The sequence below is a fragment of the Lepidochelys kempii genome, chromosome 3, assembly GCF_965140265.1.
Source record: "Lepidochelys kempii isolate rLepKem1 chromosome 3, rLepKem1.hap2, whole genome shotgun sequence".
In the NCBI taxonomy this organism is placed as follows: domain Eukaryota; kingdom Metazoa; phylum Chordata; order Testudines; family Cheloniidae; genus Lepidochelys; species Lepidochelys kempii.
The window spans coordinates 17,610,903-17,632,819 of record NC_133258.1 but is presented as its reverse complement, the minus strand read 5'-3'; the positions used below and the strand labels follow the sequence as shown (position 1 = coordinate 17,632,819).

General features: G+C 47.2%; 2 protein-coding genes across 10 annotated transcripts in view; one reads left to right on the top strand and one right to left on the bottom strand.

The window, feature by feature from the left end:
- Positions 1-711: 711 nt before the first annotated feature.
- Positions 712-20,518, bottom strand: PFN4 (profilin family member 4). 3 transcript variants are annotated; one of them, XM_073335837.1, is made up of 5 exons: positions 20,480-20,518; positions 13,538-13,666; positions 11,373-11,510; positions 2,833-2,938; positions 712-1,471 (listed from the first exon to the last, which is right to left on the bottom strand). In XM_073335837.1, exons 2-5 carry the CDS (start codon positions 13,652-13,654, stop codon positions 1,443-1,445), a joined length of 390 nt encoding a protein of 129 aa, XP_073191938.1. In that variant the 5' UTR covers positions 13,655-13,666; positions 20,480-20,518; the 3' UTR covers positions 712-1,442. The 3 variants fall into 3 exon arrangements, with proteins under 3 accessions (XP_073191938.1, XP_073191937.1, XP_073191939.1); XM_073335836.1 differs by lacking the exon at positions 20,480-20,518 and adding an exon at positions 19,755-19,851; XM_073335838.1 differs by lacking the exons at positions 13,538-13,666; positions 20,480-20,518 and adding an exon at positions 18,426-18,605.
- Positions 20,519-20,854: 336 nt separating this feature from the next.
- FAM228B (family with sequence similarity 228 member B) overlaps positions 20,855-21,917 on the top strand; it is a 28,581-nt gene continuing 27,518 nt past the window's right edge. For 2 of the 7 annotated variants that reach the window (XR_012157901.1, XR_012157902.1), the window contains exon 1: positions 20,856-21,029. Coding sequence is in view for 2 of the 7 variants with exons in the window: in XM_073335835.1 (XP_073191936.1) it covers positions 20,943-21,029 (87 nt within the window). In the remaining 5 variants the exon portion in view is untranslated. Of the gene's footprint in view, positions 21,030-21,917 lie in introns of all 7 variants that reach the window. The other 5 variants (XR_012157905.1, XR_012157903.1, XM_073335835.1 and 2 more) reach the window with 3 other exon arrangements.

Here is a 21,917-nt window from a genome sequence, read left to right as displayed (position 1 = left end):
GTAGTGGTGAGACTTATACTGGAATTCTGCATACAGTTCGGCTATGTATATTTTAAAAAGGATGCTGGAAAACTCTGACGGGGTGCAGAAAAGAGCCACAAAAATAATTTGAAGGCTGGAGAAAATGCTGTACAGTGAGAGACTTAAAGAGATCAATCTGTTTATCTCATCAGAAAGAAGATTGAGAGGCAACTTGATTACAGGTGAATGCTACTTTGTTACGTGAGCTGTAGCTCACGAAAGCTTATGCTCAAATATATGTGTTGGTCTCTAAGGTGCCACAAGTACTCCTTTTCTTTTTGTTACGTGAGTAACTTAACTGGGAGAAAATACGGGTACTAAAAAGGTCTTGAATCTAGGGGAGAAAAGCATAACAAGAACCCGTGGCTGGCTGGAACAGGAAATCAGACAAAATCAAAGTAGAAATTACGCACAATTTTTTAAAAATGAGGATGATTAACCATTGGAACAAACTACCCAGAGCAGTGGGAAGGGGGTTCTCCTTCTCTGGATGACTTCCAATCCAGACAGTAGGCCTTTCTGGAAATTATGCTTTAGGCAAACAAAAGTTATTGGGCTCAATGCAGAGATAATTGTGTGGAATGTAATGGCCTGTGCTACGCAAGAGGTCAGACTAGATGATCTAATGGTCCTTTCTGGCCTTAAACACTATGAATATATCTTTCAATGGCAGTGCAAATAGATGGGTATAAACATGGCATTTTATTCAAGACATTCCAAGGCATCCAATGCAATTTTGAGCTTACATTGAACTACATGTTCATGCAACACATTTCATTAATCTACTCCGTTTTGATGCTGTGTATATGGTGCATGTCCTGTGAGAGATGCCCCACAGCTCAGAGAAATTAGCTGCTTTCTTACTAGGAGATTGGGTAAAACAAAAAAAAAGATAGTGTTAAAATGAAGAAAAACACCTTAACTCAGTCTCTTGAGAGCATCACCCAACTGTACTTTTGATTATATGAAGTTATAGTTTTCGGGCCTGATCCTATGATGTGCTGGGCACCATCAACTCCTACTGGAGACATGGAGAAAGGGCTCAACTTCCAGGGAAGTCACTGTGTGTAGAGGGTACTCAGCACCTTGTAGGAGACGCTCTGCATCTTGCAATATTAGACTCTTGGAACCCATCCAAACTAGAGCCCAAATGCCACCACACATGCATGGATTTATGAGCTGTAATTTTTCTACATGAAGATGGTGGAGCTGACAATTCAGGGGGCTGTTAGGCTGCACTGGTGGGATTCACATGCTGTGGATTATCCTTCTCTTTCAGAGCCTTCACTATGGATTTAGAATATTGAAGAATAATGGATATTGTATTGCTTGCTTGGATGTGCTTCAGTACAAACTTCCATCCATGGTTTTCTAACAAACCAGTCTTCATAAGCTTGATCAAGTTTAAGTTGTTTGAAGATTCAGTTTTCTTTATCTCTGAAATAGTCCGCTAAGGGGAAAAAACAAATAGAAGACATTTTCTTTTTTAATATTTGCCATAATGGAAATGCTCCACTTTAAATCAACACTGGAATGTACTGTAATTGAATGAAAGGGATCATAATCTAACTTGCATCAGTATTTGTTTGTGAACACTTAAAATATATGAATACCTACATTTACTATTAGTAATTCCAAATATATCTTCAGTGTGTCATTTGAAATAAACAGAATATTTCTTATTGTAAGATTGTGAGATTAAGAAATTCTTGTCTAAACACCCCTCCTTCAGATCAGCATGCACTTTACAAACCAATCATATGCAGAAATCTCCCCTTGAACTACCAAAGTTAGAATACATAAAGCTACTTTGTTTTCTCTGGAGGAAAAGATTAAACTGAGTAACAAAAGGCTGTGCCAAAATAAACCTCTCCAAACCTCTGTCTGACCGAGCAAACACAAGCTAAGTTTATACTGCAATCACAGGTGTGACTGCGGGGATACACCTGAGTGCGTGAGCTTTAGCTAGCTCAGGTACTGTAGCAGTGAAGTGGCAGTGCAGGTTTCAGTACAGACTAGCCCTGGGAGTAATTATCCAGGGTTCTGGGTGAGCTTGCACAGCCCAGGCTGAAGCACGCACTGTCTCAGCTTTGTATGTCTACTCCAGCTGCGATCACACCCCATGATTGAAGAATAAACATACCCTGAGGGTTTGTCTACACTTAAAACACTACAGCGGCACAGCTGGGCCACTGTAGCACTTCCGTGTAGACATTACCTACGCCGACGGGAGGGATTCTCCCATTGCATCGGTAATCCATACCCTTGAAAGATGGTAGCTAGACTGATGGAAGAATTCTTCTGTCAACATAGCGCTGTGTACATAGAGACTTAGGATGGCTTAACTATGCCACTCGGGAGTGTGGATTTTTCACAGCCCTTAGTGATATAGTTATGTTGACCTAATTTTAAACTACTTTTGCTCTCCACTCCAAGCACAGGAACAGAGTAGCTCAGAATCAGGCCAATAATATTAACTATAATGTTTTCAAGCGGGTTTTCTTAAATCAAATCCATAGTATCCCTATTAAAAATTAACTATAATTATAGGATTGTGAACAGTAAAAGCTTTTCTTTTTAAAATTTGATACAGATACCGTTATGTGTTTATTCTGTGGAAATTGAAGGAGATTGATAGCATGTTTCTGACTAAACAACATAAGGTCCATTTTAATTTTCCTTTTCATGGGCTTTCAAGATTTTCTGAAGTCCCAAATGTTCCAGGCAGTTTGCTGGAATGAAATGCTGCCCCCCACTAGTAACATCTCTCTACAAGTTACATTCAGACATATATGCACATGAAGTAATTACCCAGTTTCTCTATAGCTTCCACACACACACTGGGATACATGCCCTCAGAGTAAGTAGCAACCAAGATGTATGAATCTGTTTTCACAGCTATCAGACCTCTGTTCTCCTAGATAAAAAAGAAAACTGGTTAAAAGTTGCAGGGTTCTTCTAAATATATATACTGTTTATCAGTGTATGCTAGACAAGGATGTTTTCTATCTTTAAGTTGTGTGTCATTTTGAGGAAGAAAATGTTTTAGGGCCTAAATCAAGACTGATATTGATAGCAGATATAAATTCATTTAAGATGATGGGTTTTATATATATATATTTTAATCAAGCCAAGCAATAGCTGTTCTGGTTTTTTATTATACTGCATGTTCCCACCTTTATTCATAAATAATGTTTTTATAAAGCACTTTGAAGAGATAAAGTGCAATCCAGGTGCTAAGTATAACCCACAAAAATGTTATTAAAATATTAATAAAATAGATGTGTGTGCTCTGTATAATTTGAAAGACTCCAAAAAGGCTTTACAAACTAATCATATCTGAATCTCATTAATTTGAAATAATGAATGGAAGTCCCATTGGGAATTACTGAATTAGGATGCAAATGTGTGGGGTTGCCCAGCATCTTCTGGGAGTTGCTGAGCACACTCAACTCCCATATTTGAATTACATGATGTCAATTACTGAGTTAAGCATCTGAGTCATGGGATGTGAGGATTAGCAAGTGTGTATGCACATGTGCACAGGAATCACTACCCACCACCACTCAGCTACCTTTGGGGTGGAACATGTGTGCAGTTTCACAGCTCAAAAGAACAGTGTACAGCTGCCTGCAGTGACTCAAGAGCATAAGCACCAACCTCAGGGCAGACTGTTAGGAAGCAGGGCACTAACCCCAAATTGGCTGTGAGTTCTACACTTAGATTGCACCAACCAAATATCAAAGATAAACTCCTCAGGAACTATACCAGCTTTCACATGGAGTCATAGTCCCCTTGGGTACTCTGATCTATCTCGCCACCCAGGTGAGCGTACCTTTGTGACAGATGGTCCCTTACACCAAAAATCACATCAATACTCCGGTACTCAGGTTACTCCCAGTCCCAAAGGACCTGTCGCTTACCAGGCCAATTGCATCTTAGAGCTCACACCAAAGACAACGTTTGTAGCAAATCCTACGATAGGCTCTATAAACATTTATTCAGCAGGAAATGGAAAAGAGAATTATTTACAAAGTTAAAGCAGCTAAACATATATACACAGATGAGTGAAGCCTTCTTGCCCCTTTGCTGTAGGGAATTAAGGAACTTGCAGTAGCTGTTTTCAGGGCCCTCTACACTCCCAAAGGTGTGATCAAGGACAAAAGATAGCAGACCTCTTTGAGCCTGAGTCGATTGTAAAACCCCAGTATGAAACTCAAGTTCCAGCAACAGACCCAGCAAAGTTTGACTTTGGAGATTCACCATTGTCTGAGGAGTGGACAGATCGCCCGAGGAAGAAACTTTGTGAAAGATCCAAAGTGTTCACACTGCATGAGTGGGATGTGGGATGTTCAAAAGGAGTAGAGCACGACATCAGACTACATGACTCTCAACCTTTTAGGGAGAGATCTAGGAGGATTGCCCTCTCTGAGGTGGAAGATGTGTGACGTCATCTTCAAGAGCTGACTGCGAATGGCATCATTACAGAGTCCCGCAGCCCATAGGCCTCACCCCTTGTGGTAGTCCAGAAAAAGAACGGGAAAATCCAGATGTGTATTGACTACCGCACCCTAAACAGCCATACTGTGATTGACCAGTACACTATGCCTTGAGTTCAAGATGCCTTAGATTGCTTGCTGGGAAGCCAGTGGTTCTCTGTGTTGGATCTCCGGAGTGGATACTACCAGATCCCCCTGGGAGAAGAAGATAAGGAGAAGACAGCCTTCATTTGCCCATTAGGGTTTTATCAGTTCTAACGCATGCCCCAGGGGATTTCGGGAGTGCCTGCCACATTTCAATGTCTTATGGAGGAAGTCGTGGGAAACATGAATTTACTGCAAATGTTAGTTTATTTGGATGACCTGATTGTGTTTGGAAGAATCTTGGAGGAGCATGAAGAAAGACCTCTTAAAGTGCTTGATAGGTTGGAGGACTATGGTTTGAAGCTCTCAGTAGACAAATGCCAGTTCTCAGTGAAGTATGTGGATCACATCGTGTCCCAAAAGGGCGTGAGTACTGATCCTGATAAAATAGAAGCACTCACTACCTGGCCACATCCAAGTAACTACAGAGAACTCAAGACCTTTCTTGGATTTAGTGGCTACTACTGCAGATTTGTGAAGAACTATACTACGATTGTAAAGCCTCTGAATGATCTTACCAGGGGATAACAGCCCGGAAAAAAACAAATCTAAGACCAAGAACAAGGGGAGGTCCCCAAAACCTCCTGTGCAGAGACACTATGGCCCCTTCGAACCGTTTGGGCCACGGTGGGATGAGAGATGTGAGAGGACATTTCAAGAAATCATTACTTGCCTAACTCATGCTCCAGTCCTAGTCTTTGCTGACCCCAGCGAACTGTTTATCCTGCATACTGATGCCATTTTGGAGGGTCTGGGAGCAGTCCTGTATCAGGAAGTGGAAGACAAACGTAACCTGTAGCCTTTGCCAGCCGAGGATTGTCTGATAGTGAAACTCGCTATCCTACCCACAAGCTGGAGCTCTTGGCCTTGAAATGGGCCATCACTGAGAAATTCTGAGACTACCTGTATGGTGCTCAGTTCCAGGTTTGGACAGACAACAATCCACTGACTTATGTGTTAACAAGTGCTAAGCTGGATGCTACAGGGCAAAGATGAGTGGCTGCTTTGGCTAGCTATGACTTCAGCATTCAATATCGATCAGGGAGATGCAGTGTAGATACGGATGCACTGTCCAGGCGTCCTCAGGCACCAGAAATCTGTGTGATACCCATGGATGGAGTGAGAGCTATTTGCAGTGTGAGTTGTCGAGAGCCGGAGGCCCACTGGAGCCTTCAGGGATGTGTTAAAGAAGCTCTGGGCCTGCCCCCTGAAAGCATGCCTTCTGCCTCGGTGAACTAAATAGCATTGGACCAATCTCCATTGCCCATGCTCAATGCGGCTGATTGGCAAGAAGCCCAGCTGCAAGATGTTGACATTTGTGATACACTGCTTGCCAAAAGGGAGGGGCGAAGCCCAGCTGCGGTTGTCCCACCTAACCCAGAGGGTAAACTACTATTGAGAGAATGGACCAAACTAAAACTGATTCAGGGAGTGCTACACCGAGTGACCATGGACCCGTTACAAAAGCAGCGAGCACAGCTAGTGCTGCCAAAACAGTACAGAGCCCTGGCCATGAGGGCCCTGCATGATGACTTTGGACATCTAGGGATGGAGAGGACCCTGGAACTTATTTGTAGTAGGTTCTGTTGGCCCTGGATGGCTGAAGATGTTCGCAGGAAATGTGAGACCTGCGCTCAATGTGTTCAAAGGAAAACTCTGCCCACGAGAGCTGCATATCTCAAGAACGTCACCAGTAACAAAGCTTTGGAACTGGTATGCATTGTTTTCTTGTCTCTAGAAGTAGACAAGAGGAATGTTGGAAACATGCTCGTAGTGACTGACCATTTTATGCGGTATGCACAGGCATATCCCACACGTGATCAGAGGGCCACCACCGTCGCTCGAATATTGTGGTAGAAATATTTCTCAGTTTATGGATTCCCGGCCTGGATACACTCTGATCAGAGGTGGGATTTTGAGAGTCGCCTTCTGAAGGAGGTGCTGAGGATAGCAGGAATTAAAAAGTCTAGGACAACACCTTATCACCCGGGGTCAGAAGATAGAGAAAGCTATGAAACTCACCAGCAGTATGTGTCTCGACTAACAGAAAAGCTGCGGGGTGCTTATCACTTAGGTATGTCTGCAGCTGGGAAGAACTCAGACCGCAACAAACATCGATATGATGCTAGGGTGCATTCGCAAACACAAGATAGCTGACAGATGGAAGGCAGTACTTTACCTGGTGATGGAAAAGCTGGGAGATCTTCTGGTCTACAAGATCAAACCTGAGGAGGGTCCAGGGCAAATAAAGATGGTGCATAGAAACCTTTTGTTCCCTGTGCGGGAATTGGTAGGCACCCCTTATGAGATGGGCCATGACAGGGCAGCCAGGCAGAACAGAAGTGATGGACCAAAGCCGCCATCCAATACGGACAGCGGGCCCTCTGAAGCTAACCTACCCCTATTCAGCACATTGGAAAGTGAGGCTGAAGAGGAAGAAACGACCATGGTATATCCTGGAATGGAGACAAGATTTTGGTCTCGACCAGCTGAGCCAATAGACAGCTCCCCCTCTTCAGCTCTAAACCCCACGGCGGAGGTATTTAGGCCCATTACTGGCACCCCTGTGCCGCCGATGGGACCCCCTGTGATGATGCACACAGGTTATTGGACAGTGGAGACATCCAGGTGGAGGGGGCCCTAGGCACGCTGGACCTTCCACAGTCAGAACTAGAGATGCAGGGGCCTATGGCAGTAGCCGAGGGATCCTCAAAGGAAACCTCTCCATCCGTCACTCAAGAAGATATCCCTGCTACCTCTGCAACAGAGATTCTCAACAGACGGGACAGGGTAATAAGACCTGTAAAACGGTTAACTTATGATGCACCTGGGGTGACTAGTGAGGCACCAATACACTTAGCACACAGGCTTGTGGAAGCTGTAGTGGGCTTCCTGAGGCCCTTCAGAGGAAACCAATGAGTTGGTATAATAGGAAGTGTGATTTCTTGGGATGCCAAATTCTTGGCTGTGGGGAGGATGTAAGCAGAGTCAGGATGAGCTCTACCCTGACATCTGGTGGTGAGTTGTGGCAGGTTGTGGAAAAGAACTTCAGGGGCTGATCTCATTTGCATAGGCACACCTACCCAGCCTAGATGGTCACTTTGGCTGCTGAGGGATCCCCAATTTCTCTGTTATTGGGGCAAGAAGAATAAAGTGTTGTTATCCTGATGATGTGAATCAAGGACAGTGGAACTGTACTTGGCTTTTTGTTATGATGGAGGGACTCGCAATCAACTAAGTAGCACTCGCTAGGCAAGAGACAGGGTTCCAAAACTCAGTGAATGGAGGGAGGCTGGGGACAGACATTTACACCTTGTGGTATGGGACCTTTCTGAGGGCTCTAAATGCCACCTGCACTTCCTCTTCTCTCCACTGTGTAATAACAGAGCTAATTTTGATTCCATAAGGAGTCTGGTTACAGATTGTAGAGCTGACTTCACGTTGGGCCAATGGTGAACCAGCACTGGGGCTCCCATACTATGAGCTGAAATCATTGAGTACTGTGTTAAGTAGTAGGGAACCTGAAGATATATTGTTGAGCGGCTCACAGGATGGCTACTGGAGAGGAGCAGCTGGCGGAGTGGCTAGCAGGATGGCTACTGGAGAGGAGCAGCTGGTGGTGAAGGCTGCAGCAGAAACCCATGGAGAGGCGGGGCAGTCAGCCACTGAAAAATGTAAGGTGCCTCTTTACTCCCCCCACCCCATTTCCACACAGGCTGGGGGGTTAAAACTCTGCAGATAAACTTTTGAACTCTGGACTCACCAAGGACAGAGACAGAGACTTTTGGGTTGCTGAACTTCAGGATTGCTGGACTTTTGGGTGACTTTTTGGGTTGCTGGACTCAAGAACCAAAGGGAAAAGACACGGCCCAATTTGCTTGGGGTGGGTTTTTGCTCATGGTTTGTGTAATGAATCCTGTTGGTGGTGTTTTCCCAACATAATGCCACATTGTTTCTCTCTGTTATTAAAAGGCTTTGCTACACAGAGACTCTGTGCTTGCAAGAGGGAAAGTATTGCTTCTTAGAGGTGCCCGGGGGTGGTGGTATATATTTGTCCCAGGTCACTGGGTGGGGGCTTGAGCCAGTTTTGCAATGTGTTATTGGAACGGAACCCCTAGATACAGAACCTGGCCCTTGTTGCTGCCAACTCTGACAGGCAGAAGGGTTACACATCTTAAGTTTCAAACAGGTTTCAGAGTAACAGCCGTGTTAGTCTGTATTCGCAAAAAGAAAAGGAGTACTTGTGGCACCTTAGAGACTAACCAATTTATTTGAGCATGAGCTTTCGTGAGCTACAGCTCACTTCATCGGATGCATACCGTGGAAACTGCAGCAGACTTTATATACATACAGAGATCATAAAACAATACCTCCTCCCACCCCACTGTCCTGCTGGTAATAGCTTATCTAAAGTGATCATCAAGTTGGGCCATTTCCAGCACAAATCCAGGTTTTCTCACCCTTCACCCCCGCACACACAAACTCACTCTCCTGCTGGTAATAGCCCATCCAAAGTGACAACTCTCTACACAATGTGCATGATAATCAAGGTGGGCCATTTCCTGCACAAATCCAGGTTCTCTCACTCCCTCACCCCCCTCCAAAAAACATGTGTATGTGTGTGTTTTTGGAGGGGGGTGAGGGAGTGAGAGAACCTGGATTTGTGCAGGAAATGGCCCACCTTGATTATCATGCACATTGTGTAGAGAGTTGTCACTTTGGATGGGCTATTACCAGCAGGAGAGTGAGTTTGTGTGTGGGGGGGTGGAGGGTGAGAAAACCTGGATTTGTGCTGGAAATGGCCCAACTTGATGATCACTTTAGATAAGCTATTATCAGCAGGACAGTGGGGTGGGAGGAGGTATTGTTTTATGATCTCTGTATGTATATAAAGTCTGCTGCAGTTTCCACGGTATGCATCCGATGAAGTGAGCTGTAGCTCACGAAAGCTCATGCTCAAATAAATTGGTTAGTCTCTAAGGTGCCACAAGTACTCCTCTTCAAGTTTCAAACAGTTATAAAGGCTTCTATAATAAGCAAGCTCTATATATCCTTTAAGGCTAACCGAGGCTAAGCCCTAGGGTTCTCTTGCTTATGCCTAATAAACCTTGCCCTCCAGAGTCAAAACAGCATAGAGATAATCAGTTTCTTCTGTCTGGGGTTTTTTATTTCCCTCTGCCATGTGCTCTGAGCTGTGAACTCGGATGATGGGAGGAATCCGCTTGCATGACTCATTTTCATGGGTGGGAAGGGGCGGGAGGGAAGTAGAGCAAAACAGTCTTTTGTCCCCTGTAACATTCCATAATAATCCATCTGCTGTCAATGGATTGTTCCTGTTGGGCAAGACATAACACTTTCTGTTACAGATTGGCACTTTGTACTAGTTAATGAATAATGTTTCTCTCCTGTCTGGTGATTTACAGAGTCACAGAGGCTTATAATACTACCACTCAAATATTACGTTATAACAGGGGTTGGCAACCTTTTGCACCCAGCCCGTCAGGGTAAAGCCGCTGGCGGGCCGGGCCAGTTTGTTTATCTGGAGCATCCGCAGGCACAGAGCCCTGCAGCTCCCACTGGCCGCGGTTCGCCATTCCCAACCAATGAGAGCTGCGGGAAGCGGTGTGGGCCGAGGGACATGCTAGCCACTGCTTCCCACAGCTCCCATTAGCCAGGAATGGCAAACCGCTGCGGGGCTCCATGCCTGTGGACGCACCAGATAAACAAACTGGCCCAGCCTGCCAGCAGCTTTACCCTGATGGGCTGGTTGCCAAAGGTTGCCAACCCCTGCCTTATAATATGGAATACAGAAGTGAGAATGCAGGCAGCAACTCAAAAGCATTCAGTAAAGTCTAAACACTAAACACATTCTTATAATTCTAAAACCTATTTTAACAATACTAACACACAGGTGAGCCAGACTCATTCCAGCTATTTATCAGTGTTCCACTGCAGCCTGGGGACCTTAGCATGAGGTGGCACCTGGTTTACCAGCATCACAAATGCTACATAACATTAAAAAGGAAGAGAAGCATACCACATGTAACTGCAAAGTGGCTAGAAGTTTATGCTGTCATAATGTAGTTAATCAACATGGAACTGGGCCAGATCCCTGGGGTTAGCACTTCTACTTTTGTTTGAAAAAAAAAGAGAGAGAAAGGGTTGAGCTCTTCAGTGACAAGTCAAGATGCTGATACTGATTCTCAGTTGGTGTCATTGGCCAGTGAAGTTACTCAGAAAACCTGGCCACCTCGTTTTACATCTACATTTCCACACAGCTGGAAATGAGACCGCCCATAATGAGAAATCTCAGACCTGGTTTATCCTAAAAGCCAGAAATAGTGATTGTGCCCCAAATAGTTGGAGTAAAATATTTGGGATAACAGTAACTTCACTGACCAGTTTCCCTTCTCAGTGTTAGTAAAGAAATAAAATTGTCGGATACTTTGAGATGGATGGTAGAATATATTTCTGTTTTAATCTATGTTATATGCTTGTCATTTTCCTTGTAGAGATGCTCTGCTGTGCATTTATTTGTTTGCCCCATATATGTAAAGGTGCTGTGGATAGAAAGGAGGCAGCATTTTGTTTAACCTCTAATCGACTCTGGGTGTTAACATAAACAGGAGATGTGGGAAGGAAAGAGGAAAACTATCAAATACTTTTTTCAGTGCTTGGACCTACTTGCCATACATGTTAGCAACTTACATTTTTAAGATAGATGGAGTACGCATCTGCTCGGACACATTTATACTGCTTCTCCTGGAAGTAAAGTCCTTCTCTTCTGACCTGTAATAAGTTCTTGAAGAAAGCAGAGCTGAGGATTAAGGCATTCTGTGGCTGCAGCTAAATTGATAAAATGGGACATTTTGTTATGGACCAAAAGGACACACTTTTGCAATCATTAAAAAACACACTTCTTCTGTTTCAGAGTAACAGCCGTGTTAGTGTGTGTTCGCAAAAAGAAAAGGAGTACTTTTGGCACCTTAGAGACTAACCAATTTATTTGAGCATAAGCTTTCGTGAGCTACAGCTCACTTCATCGGATGCATCCGAAAGCTTATGCTCAAATAAATTGGTTAGTCTCTAAGGTGCCACAAGTACTCCTTTTCTTTTTACTTCTTCTGTTATGTCTGATAATTAACCAAAGATGATTTCATAAATAGATAATGATAACACAAAAAGGGAAAATGTCTGAACAACTTTGAAAGTGGGCTTTTAGTCCATGTAAGAATGAACTGTATTTTCAGTGTCTGATTTAGGATCTGATTCACAAATGCTTGCATTTACCCCTGTGAGTAGTCCCATTGATTACAGTGGGACTAATAGTAAGCAGTATGCCCAGCAGTGTTTACAGGATTGGGCCCTTAGGTTAAAACCTCTCTGGAGCAGAGGACTCTGCCTTGCTCTGTGTTTGCATAGTGCTGAGCACACAGATGGCAGGTTCAAATACTAATATTCTCCATCTTTAATATACAGACATAGCTTTGAGAGACTCCAGCAAGTGAGCTTTTCAGATCAAGATGGAGCATTACATGCTAGAATCTAGGAGCAAATCTTCAGCTGGTGTGAAATGCCATAGATCCATTGAAGTCAGTGGAGCTATGAGAATCTACACCAGCTAAGAATCTGCCCCCAGTCTCCATCAGCCACACTTCTAGAGTGAAGATGAAGTTTTAGCATTTTAGATCCTCGCTGACTGCTACTGTCCTATGGATAACACTTTGGTGCTCAGATACTATGGTGATGAGACCACATAAGTAAATAGAGAGACAGATTTGATCCCCTCTGTTCCAATGTAACATAAATAAGATAAAATAAAATTAGACAGGGGAAACATTAGTTTTGCCATACAATACAGAAGTGCTGCTATTCTGTTGTCTTGTTTGGTACCTTCTTGATAACAGAACAAAATCAACACAATCAAACGCAGTCCAAAGCATGAAAGAAATGGAGTTCTGCTGGAGTTGGAGTTCTTTCCTCCAAAGATCTAACATGAGTGCTTTACAACAAATTCAATCTCACAACACACTTTTTAGTAAGTAGTATCATACCTAGTGCCCTACCAAATTCACGTCCATGAAAAACAAGTCACAGACGGTGAAATCTGGTCTTTTGTGTGCTTTTACCCTATACTATACAGATTTCACAGGGGAGACCAGCCGTTCTTAAATTGGGAGTCCTGACCCAAAAGGGAATTGCAGGGGGTCACAGTATTGCCAACTTTACTTCTGCGCTGCCTTCAGAGCTGGGCGGCCAGAGAGTGGCGGCTGCTGACTGAAGGCCCCGCTCTGAAGGCAGCAGCACAGCAGTAAGGGTGGCAATACCGAATCATGCCATCCTTACTTCTGTGCTACTGCTGGCAGTGGCTCTGCCTTCAGAGCTGGGATCCCGGCCAGCAGCCGCCGCTCTCCAGCTGCCCAGCTCTGAAGACAGTGCCGCTGCCATCAGCAGTGCAGAAGTAAAAGGGTAGAAGTACGGCAGCCCGTCCCCTACAATAACCTTGCAACCCCCCCGACAACCCCCTTTATGGGTCAGGACCCCTACAACTACAACACCATGAAATTTCAAATTTAAATAGCTGAAATCATTACATTTACTATTTTAAAAATCCTACGATTGTGAAATTGATCAAAATGGACCGTGGATTTGGTTGGGCCCTAATTATACCCCATTTGGCTCAGAGGTTATGAGAATTGCTCAATGTCACACAAACAGTGGACGAGTCAGGAATATTTATTAGCATCCAGCAGTGCTGACTGACAGTCCCCTCTCTAATCACTAATTCATGCTCCCTCCCTTAAAAGAGTGTGGTACATTTCTAAATATTCTACCTTCAGTGTCACTTGCTAGGATGCTTTCTATTTTCTTACATTAAAGCCAACGGTTGATTCCCACACAGAATTGTCCTTTAATTTGATGATGGCCGCATGTTCCACATGTTTTGTTCTGATAAGGCAATCATTGAGCAAAGATTGAATTTGGTTCATTTTCCTTCAGTTCTGTGAAAGAAATCAGATATAGGTAGGTGTTCGTTTCCTTCCCATTGAGCTTCAGAGGCCTGATCCTCCTCCCATCCAGAATTTTATTTAGCTCCCTTTAGGAGGATGATCCAGAGTAAAAAAGATGAGAAATACACCATAACTTGCTATAAGCACCAGGTTAGAGTGGGACTCAGCTGGAGTGGGAAGCGTTAGTGCTCTTTTCAAGCTCCTCTCACAACAGCCTAGATGTTTCTGTTCAAATGATCAACAGCGAAATAATTGACAATATTGACATTTAAACTGACATTACTAGACCCCAGAGTTAACATTTGGTGATGACAGTACTGGTGGTATTGCACACGTTTTAGAGTTATTGTTTCAGGCTGTTTATCTGCATACTCAGCCAGATAGATGACACTGGATCAGTCGTATTTGGAAGATTTACTTAGCAATGATAAGGACAAGAAACTAAAAACGGATTGGCCCATCAGAAAATTGTAGGTATTGTGTCTCTAGAGTACTGGTTCATTCCAAACCAAGTGTTAGATGTGGTAAGGATTTCAGATTGACTGTGCTTTACATGACATCTCATCTGGATGATGATGATGAAGTAAAATAAAAATGATAAAGGTGTTCTTATCACTATACAACACAATGATTACATAAATCAGACCACTTTACTTTGAATGGTCCCTTGAAATATATGTTATCTATTTATGAAAAACAATCTGTTCCATCTTGTATTTAGCTGTGACACTGAGTAAGTTTCCCAGAGCTCTGTGTACGATCAAAAGCTTGTCTCTCTCACCAACAGAAGTTGGTCCAATAAAAGGTATCACCTCACCCATCTTGTCTCTCTGATAAATCAGACTATATAGTTTTATGAAGTAAATCACTATTAAATAACCATATAACAAATTGTAATGCAACATTTAATGAACAAAGCTGTTGTTGGATAATTCTGACAGTTATGCAGCGAATTAACCTAAACATTTTATACACAATTATATAGAAGTTATGCCTTAGTCAAACTCAGGTTGGATAGTGCATGCAGATGTGGTCGCCCCATGTCAAAAAAGATATATTGGCATTGGAAAAGGTTCAGAAAAGAGCAACAAAAATGATTAGGGGTATGGAACAACTTCTGTATGAGGAGACATTAATAAAATTGGTACTTTTCAGGTTGGTAAAGAGACAACGAAGGGGGAATATGATAGAGGTCTATAAAATCATGACTGGTGTGAAGAAAATAAATAAGGAAGTGTTATTTACTCCTTCTCTGAACACAAGAACTAGGGGTCAGCAAATGAAATTAATAGGCAGCAGGTTTAAAATAAACAAAACGAAGTATTTCTTTATACAACGCACAGTCAACCTGTGGAAGTCTTTGCCAGAGGATTTTGTGAAGGTCAAGACTATAACATGGTTCAAAAAAGATGAATTCATGGAGGCTATTCCAGCAATGGCTATTAACCAGGCTATGATAAATTCCATCAATGGCTATTAACCAGGATGGGCAGCGCAACCTCTGTTTGCCAGAAGCTGGGAATGGGCAACAGGGGTTGGATCACTTGATTACCTGTTTTGTTGATTCCTTCTGGGGCACCTGGCATTGGCCACTGGTGGAGGACAGGATACTGGGCTAGATGGACCTTTGGTCTGACCCAGTATGGCCGTTGTTATGTTCTTATACTGGGCTCAATACAAGGGTAATTGGGTGAAATTTAATGGACTGTGATACACGGGATGTTGACTAGATGATCTAACTCTATTTACTATTCTATTTTATACAGGTTTTTATACCACACTTATCACTGTAGTATCTGAGCAGTTTCCAGTAGTGCATTAAGCAATGTGACTACCTACACAACTGTCACGTGTTGCTTGTTTTCTTATCCTCTCCCCAGGGATTAATGGTCCTTTCTGGCTTTATGAATTATCCAGTGTAGATTTATTTTCATTTTAAAAGAAACTTTTACTGAAAATGTTCAGCCTAGTCAGCTGTCTAGTGAGTATGTGAAGTCTAAAGGGCTTTGGCCTGCTGAATGCTGACCCCCCCATCATAACGACTGTGCCTCTACGAGGTGCAGCACACAACTCGGAGCCCAGGGAAGAGGGGTTAAACCACCTTTGTGCTCTTCCAACTGGAGCAGCCCAAGGGCCAGAGAGGTCCACTGTGTAATTTAGCTCTGGGAGCCTGTCTTGACAGCACAGTTAGCTCAAGTTATAACTCAAGTGCGACCCCAACTCAACTTCCAGCTACACAGAAAAATCTCTGGCTCAAGTTAAGTGGTGCTTTAAGCTTGAGCTAATTGGCCTGCATGGGTGGCGGGTGGAGCCCCCCTTAGGGGTCTGCTGCTAAGGCGGTCCCTGGGGTCAGTCGCACTGGCTGCTGCTTGGACGGTCCCCGGGGCCCTATTCTATGGGTGGATTGCAGCTCAGAATTTCGAACCAGCAGGCCATTTTCAGCCGGAGCCCTGAGAACCCCTGCACCTCCTTTGCAGATGGGGCCACGAGTCCCCCGTGCCCAGAGGATTCCTGAGCACTCCTGCCCCTTGATCGGAGGAGCCCCACACTGGCTGGAGGCCCGAATGCCAGTCCTCCCTTGGTCAGAGGAGTCCTGGGCCAGTCGAAGCCCCAAGCCTTCCCCTGCCAACCCAGAGGTACCCCGAGCCAGCTGCAGCCATACCGTGCCTCCCCTCCACAGACCCCAAGCAGCTGCAGGGAAAAGCCTCTCAGCAGGCCGCCTTCAAGGGCTACACAGCTCCTCCCACCGCACCTGCCTGGGACCTTTCACTCACTGATGGGCTGCTCAGCACCTGGTGAAAAGAACAGGTTGAGGACTATTTAGAAAAGCTGGATGTGCACAAGTCCATGGGGCTAGATGTAATGCATCCGAGGGTGCTGAGGGAGTTGGCTGATGTGATTGCAGAGCCATTGGCCATTATCTTTGAAAACTCATGGCGATCGTGGGAGATCCCGGATGACTGGAAAAAGGCAAATGTAGTGCCTTTAAAAAGGGAATTACAGACCAGTCAGCCTCACCTCAGTCCCTGGAAAAATCATGGAGCAGGTCCTCAAGGAATCAATTCTGAAGCACTTGGAGGAGAGGAAGGTGATCAGGAACAGTCAACATGGATTCACCAAGGGCAAGTCATTCCTGACCAACATGGTGAGCTCGGCGGGGGGGAGGGGGATGAGGAGGGCCACCCGCGCCACAGCAGGTAACCTGGGGGGGCGCGCAGGGGAACTGCTCCCCACCCCAGCTCACCTCTGCACCCTCGGCCTGAGTGGGAAGCCGCGGCCTGCTTCTCAGTCCTCCCCGGCTTCCCGCCGAACAGCTGATTCGTGGGAAGTGGGGGGTGAGGGGGGCAGAGAAGCAGAACGGGGCGGTGCGTTCAGGGGAGGAGCTGGAGGTGGAGTGGAGGTGAGCTGGGGCCAGGTGCAGGGCAGGGAGCTGCTGGTGGGTGCTCTGCACCCACCAAATTTTCCCCGTGGGTGCTCCAACCCCAGAGCACCTAGGGAGTCGGCGCCTAAGGCGCCACTTTTGATGTGATCAGTGGGGGGAGCGGCCGCTCCCCCTGCTCCTCCCCAGCTATGCTCCCCCACCCCTAGGAGCCAGAGGGACCTGCCGGATGCTTCCTGGGAGCTGCCCCAGGTAAGCATCGCTGGGACTTCCCACCTCGCCCCCCAGCAGGTGCCTCTGGCTCTTAGGGGTGGGATGGGCACCCACTACAGTGGCCCACAAGACCCTCCTGCCCAGTTCTGGGGGCAGTCAGGGGACAGGGGAGGGGAGTGGATGGGGCAGGGGTCTTGGGTGGGGGGCATCAAGGAACGCGGGGGGGGGGGTTGGATGGGGCAGGAGTCCCGGGGGGCGGGGGTGGGCAACGGAGATAACCCGTTGTTAAGATTTTGGCAGCTCATCACTGCTTCCAACCCTGGTATTCTATGATTAAATTGGATATGAGTTAGCAGTGTGCCCTTCTTGCCAAGAACGCTAACGGCATAATGGGCTGCATTAGTAGGAGCATTGCCAGCAGATTGCAGGAAGTGATTATTCCCCTCTATTCAGCACTGATGAGGCCACACCTGGAGTGCTGTGTCCAGTTTTGGGGGCCCCACTACAGAAAGGATGTGGACAAATTGGAGAGAGTCCAACAGAGATCAACAAAAATTATTAGGGTGCTGGGGCACATGATGTATGAGGAGAGGCAGAGGGAACTGGGCTTATTTAGTCTGCAGAAGAGAAGAGTGATGGGGGTTTGATAGCAGCCTTCAACTACCTGAAGGGGGATTCCAAAGGGGATGGAGCAAGGCTGTTCTTAGTGGTGGCAGATGACAGAACAAGGAGCAATGGTCTCAAGTTGCAGTGGGAGAGGTCCAGGTTGGATATTAGGAAACAACTATTTCACTTGGAGGGTGGTGAAGCACTAGAATGGGTTACCTAGGGAGGTGGAGAAATCTCCATCCTTAGAGGTTTTTAAGGCCCAGCTTGACAAAGCCCTGGCTGGGATAATTTAGTTGGTGTTGGTCCTGCTTTGAGCAGTGGGTTGGACTAGATGACCTCCTGAGGTCTCTTCCAACCCTAATATTTTATGATTCCTCTGACAACCATTTCTTTCTACCCTCCACCTTCCACACTTCAGATGCGCCTCAAAGTCATGCCATCACAAACTCAGCCAAGGCCTCTTTGGCTGTCACACTTAAAATTGTAACAAAAGGAAAAAAGACAGGATACAGATTAACTGCTGCCTGTCCGCTTTTCTCTCTTTCTCACCCCTTGACCAGCTGCCAACCCGTTTGGCTGGGCGATTGTCCTCATGCCCTTGGCCAAAGTATTTCCCTTTGCGACTCTGAAATGTGTCCCGACATGCAGGTCTTGAAGCTGTGCCCATTGGCGGAAGGTGATGTAGATGCTTTCGCTTGGGCAAGCAGGCAGGGGTGGCCTTGCCAGCTAATTGTCTCTCTCGAGGTAAAAATCACCACTGCGGGGTCAGGGTGTGAATGGAAGTCACCCAAGAATAGGGGTCTCAAACATGCGCCCCGCGCACCAGGGGCAGGGCTGGCTCCCTGCCTGCCTGCCCTGCCCCCACGCCGCTTTGGGAAGCGGCTGGGACCTGGGGGGGCACAGGGGTCTGTGTGTTGCCCTGTCCGCTCCTCCAGGTACCTCCCCCGAAGCTCCTATTGGCCGGGAATGGGGAACCGCCAGGGCAACACACAGATCCCTGTGTGCCCCCTCCCGCAGGTCCCGGCACGGGGGCAGGGCAGGCAGTCAGGGAAGGGGTTGGAATGGGGGCACGGAAGGGGTGGGGCAGGGGCGGGGCCTCACGGAAGGCGTGGAGTGGGGGCGGGGCCAGAGCAGCAGGTGAGTGGTCAATGGTGCAGCCCTCAGCCAATGTACTAGTCCTCATGTGGCCCTCATGGTCATTTGAGTTTGAGACCCCTGCCCTACAAGGAGGAGGTGAGGAATGTGCTAGTTGGGTAAGGCATTTCTTTCTCCGCAGTCAAAAGGCACCATTCTCCCAGTCAGGGAATTGAACCCCCGTCTCCTGTGTGACAGGCAGGGATACCCACCACTATACTAACGAGGAGGAGGGCCAGCTCTGGCACTGCACAGAACTCCTAGACACAAGTTATGGCCTGCTTACACCACACCATGGGCCCCACCAGGCAACAGTACCCCTTGCTCTTTTCTCCTTCCTAAAGACTTTGGCTGCAGCAACAGCCCTGGGAAAAGCCCTGTCCCTACTTACATGTAGCTGGCTCTCACTCCGCTCCAAAGAAGCTTTTGATATGCCCCACGCAGGGTCCAGGCCCGCTGAGGCAGCAGTATTTGCTCCTCAGCTTCCTGGGCCCATCAGTAATCTCCCTGGAGCCCGGAGAGAGGACTGATGAACCAGGAAGCTGAATAGCACATACCACCTCCTCATCCACCCCACAACCTGCATGGGGCATAATAAAGCAAAAACCTCCCTCCCCCGCCCCCCAAACCCTGCAACTGCGGGTCCGGCCGGGGAGGCCCCTGGCATATTATACCCGCCGCCCATGCTGGCCTGTTAGGTGCGTGGGCAGCGCAGTGGGAGTAATAGCCTGAGTTACCACGCACCAGTGGCGAACGCAATGACTTTACACCGTGCCGCCGCCCGGTCGTGGCGTGGGCGTTTCACCCCGAGGCCACGCTCGCTCCAGCGGCCTGCTGCCGGGGGGCTGGTCGGGCTGGTTGTGAAAGCGCCAGGGGACAGGCGGCGGCTTGCTGGGCGGGGAGTCGCTGCCTGCGCTGACGCTGAGGTGATTTTACCGGCGCTAGCCTTGGCTACACAGCGGTGGCAAAGCACTTGCACGCCACAGCGGGGTACATATAACCCCCACGCTGGGGCCAACCCCTGACCGCTGCCTGTCGGGGCCTGGCCTCGCCCAGACTCCTGGGGGGAGAGCTCTGTGTGCACTGGGGCCAGCCCCTGCCTCGCACTCCCAGAGAGTGGCGGGCGAGGCCGCGCTGAGCTCCCGCCACGGGCAGCCCAGGCCTCAGCGAGCGGCTTGGCGGGACGACGGGTGAGAACCCACAGTGGGCTGAGCGCGCGCCCCCAGAGAAACTACAGCTCCCAGCATGCAAGTGCGCAGGCTCCGGGGCCAGCCTGAAGCAGAGACTACAGTTCCCAGCATGCGATGCTCTCTCGAGATCTGTGACAGGCACGTGGCATGCTGGGAGATGTAGTCCTCCCGGGCCTCACCTTCCTACGAGAGATGAGGGGAGCCCGCACTTTAGTCCTTCCCCGCCCCCGCCCCTCCGCAACCATCGGACCTGATGCGGACGGCGACCCCACTGCTTACCTAGCTAAGCAGCACTGCAGCACCTTTCTCAACTCTAGGGCGGGCCTTTAGTCTCAGTACCCTGATTCGCTGAGGCGGAACGCCTTCTTTTCTGATTGGTGAAATGCCCTGTTCATCATAATGTAGAGGCTAGGGCTGGCGTTGCCATGGGAGCGAGGGACGCGTAACCACCACAAAGGCGGAGGGATACGAGCTTCACAATCTCTGACTCTCGCCGCTCTCAGCTCGGGCCGGGTGAGGCTGTTTCTCCTCATTCAGGGACGGTGGGATCAGGGAATTCGTTCCTGCTCTCCGCCCTGCAGGTGTTTAAAGGGAGGAGATGGGACTATTTTGCCTGGCGAAGGGCTTCAGTGAAGGCTGTGTCGGTGAGGCGTCCTAGCTGTCTCCTGGGGCAGGAGGCGGGCCCACAGCGGGGGTAACACCTTCCCCGCAGGCGGGGCGGGGGGAGGCTTGCCCAGGCGACATGGAGGCCAGCGACAGCATGGCTGCAAAGCAAGGGCGAGGCCCATCTGTGCCCAGGCCATCGCTGGTCCCGCAGGACCCCGCATGTGTAAGTTGGGCTCGTGGTCTTCGGGGCGCAAGGATCCAGCACCCCATTACACAGATGGGAAAACTGAGGCACAGAGAGTGGAAGCGATTTGCACATAGCCAGCCAGTATCAGAGCTGGAAATAGATTCTCGGTGTCCTATGCCCTGCTCTAACCACTTGCTGGCATTGCCTCTCTTGAGCAGGAGGGAGTGGTATTGGTGCCCAAAGACTAGGCAGCTATTCCTTCTTTCCTTCCTTCCTTCCTTCCCCAGTCCCTGGGGCAGTGATGTCCTGCTCTGCCACATAAAGACAGTCCTATAGGCTTTAGTATGAGCAGGTGTTATTTGCAGGTATATGGGTAAGGATACTAGTTTTCTGACACTTACTCATTGCAATTATTAAACCATTTTTCGTCAAACGTTCCAAGAAAATTCACCTTTGGCCAGAGACCATGAATGGATTTGTAGCTGACAAGGATTTTATAGAAGAAAGTTGTGATTTACTGGAGAGAGAAATTTAGCAAATGTAGAAACCCATCCTTAGATATATTGCTGTTGGCAGAGCAGTTTAGGAAACACAAGAACACTATACAACCGTTTAGGACAAGGAGTAAAATAGGAGGCCTACACCAATTGTAATTATAGGAGGGAATTTTAGTTAGGTCAAATTATCTCCAGGCTGATACAGTGACCTGAGAAACATCATGATTGATTGGTTTCAGAGTAGCAGCCGTGTTAATCTGTATCCGCAAAAAGAATAGGAGTACTTGTGGCACCTTAGAGACTAACAAATTTATTTGAGCGTAAGCTTTTGTGGGCTATAGTCCACTTCATCAGATGCATAGAATGGAACATAAAGTAAGAAGATGTGTGTATATATGTATACAGAGAACGTGAAAAGGTGGAAATA

Bases quoted from the DNA above. Each gene is read 5' to 3' on its own strand.
- PFN4 (XM_073335837.1), bottom strand. From the start codon at position 13,654: ATGAACCAAATTCAATCTTTGCTCAATGATTGCCTTATCAGAACAAAA. The intron at 11,511-13,537 runs GTAAGAAAATAG...TTATCAATTTAG, and splicing joins AATCAACCGTTGGCTTTAAT to CTGCAGCCACAGAATGCCTT. The intron at 1,472-2,832 runs GTAATTACTTCA...TTTTCCCCTTAG, and splicing joins GGAAGCTATAGAGAAACTGG to CGGACTATTTCAGAGATAAA.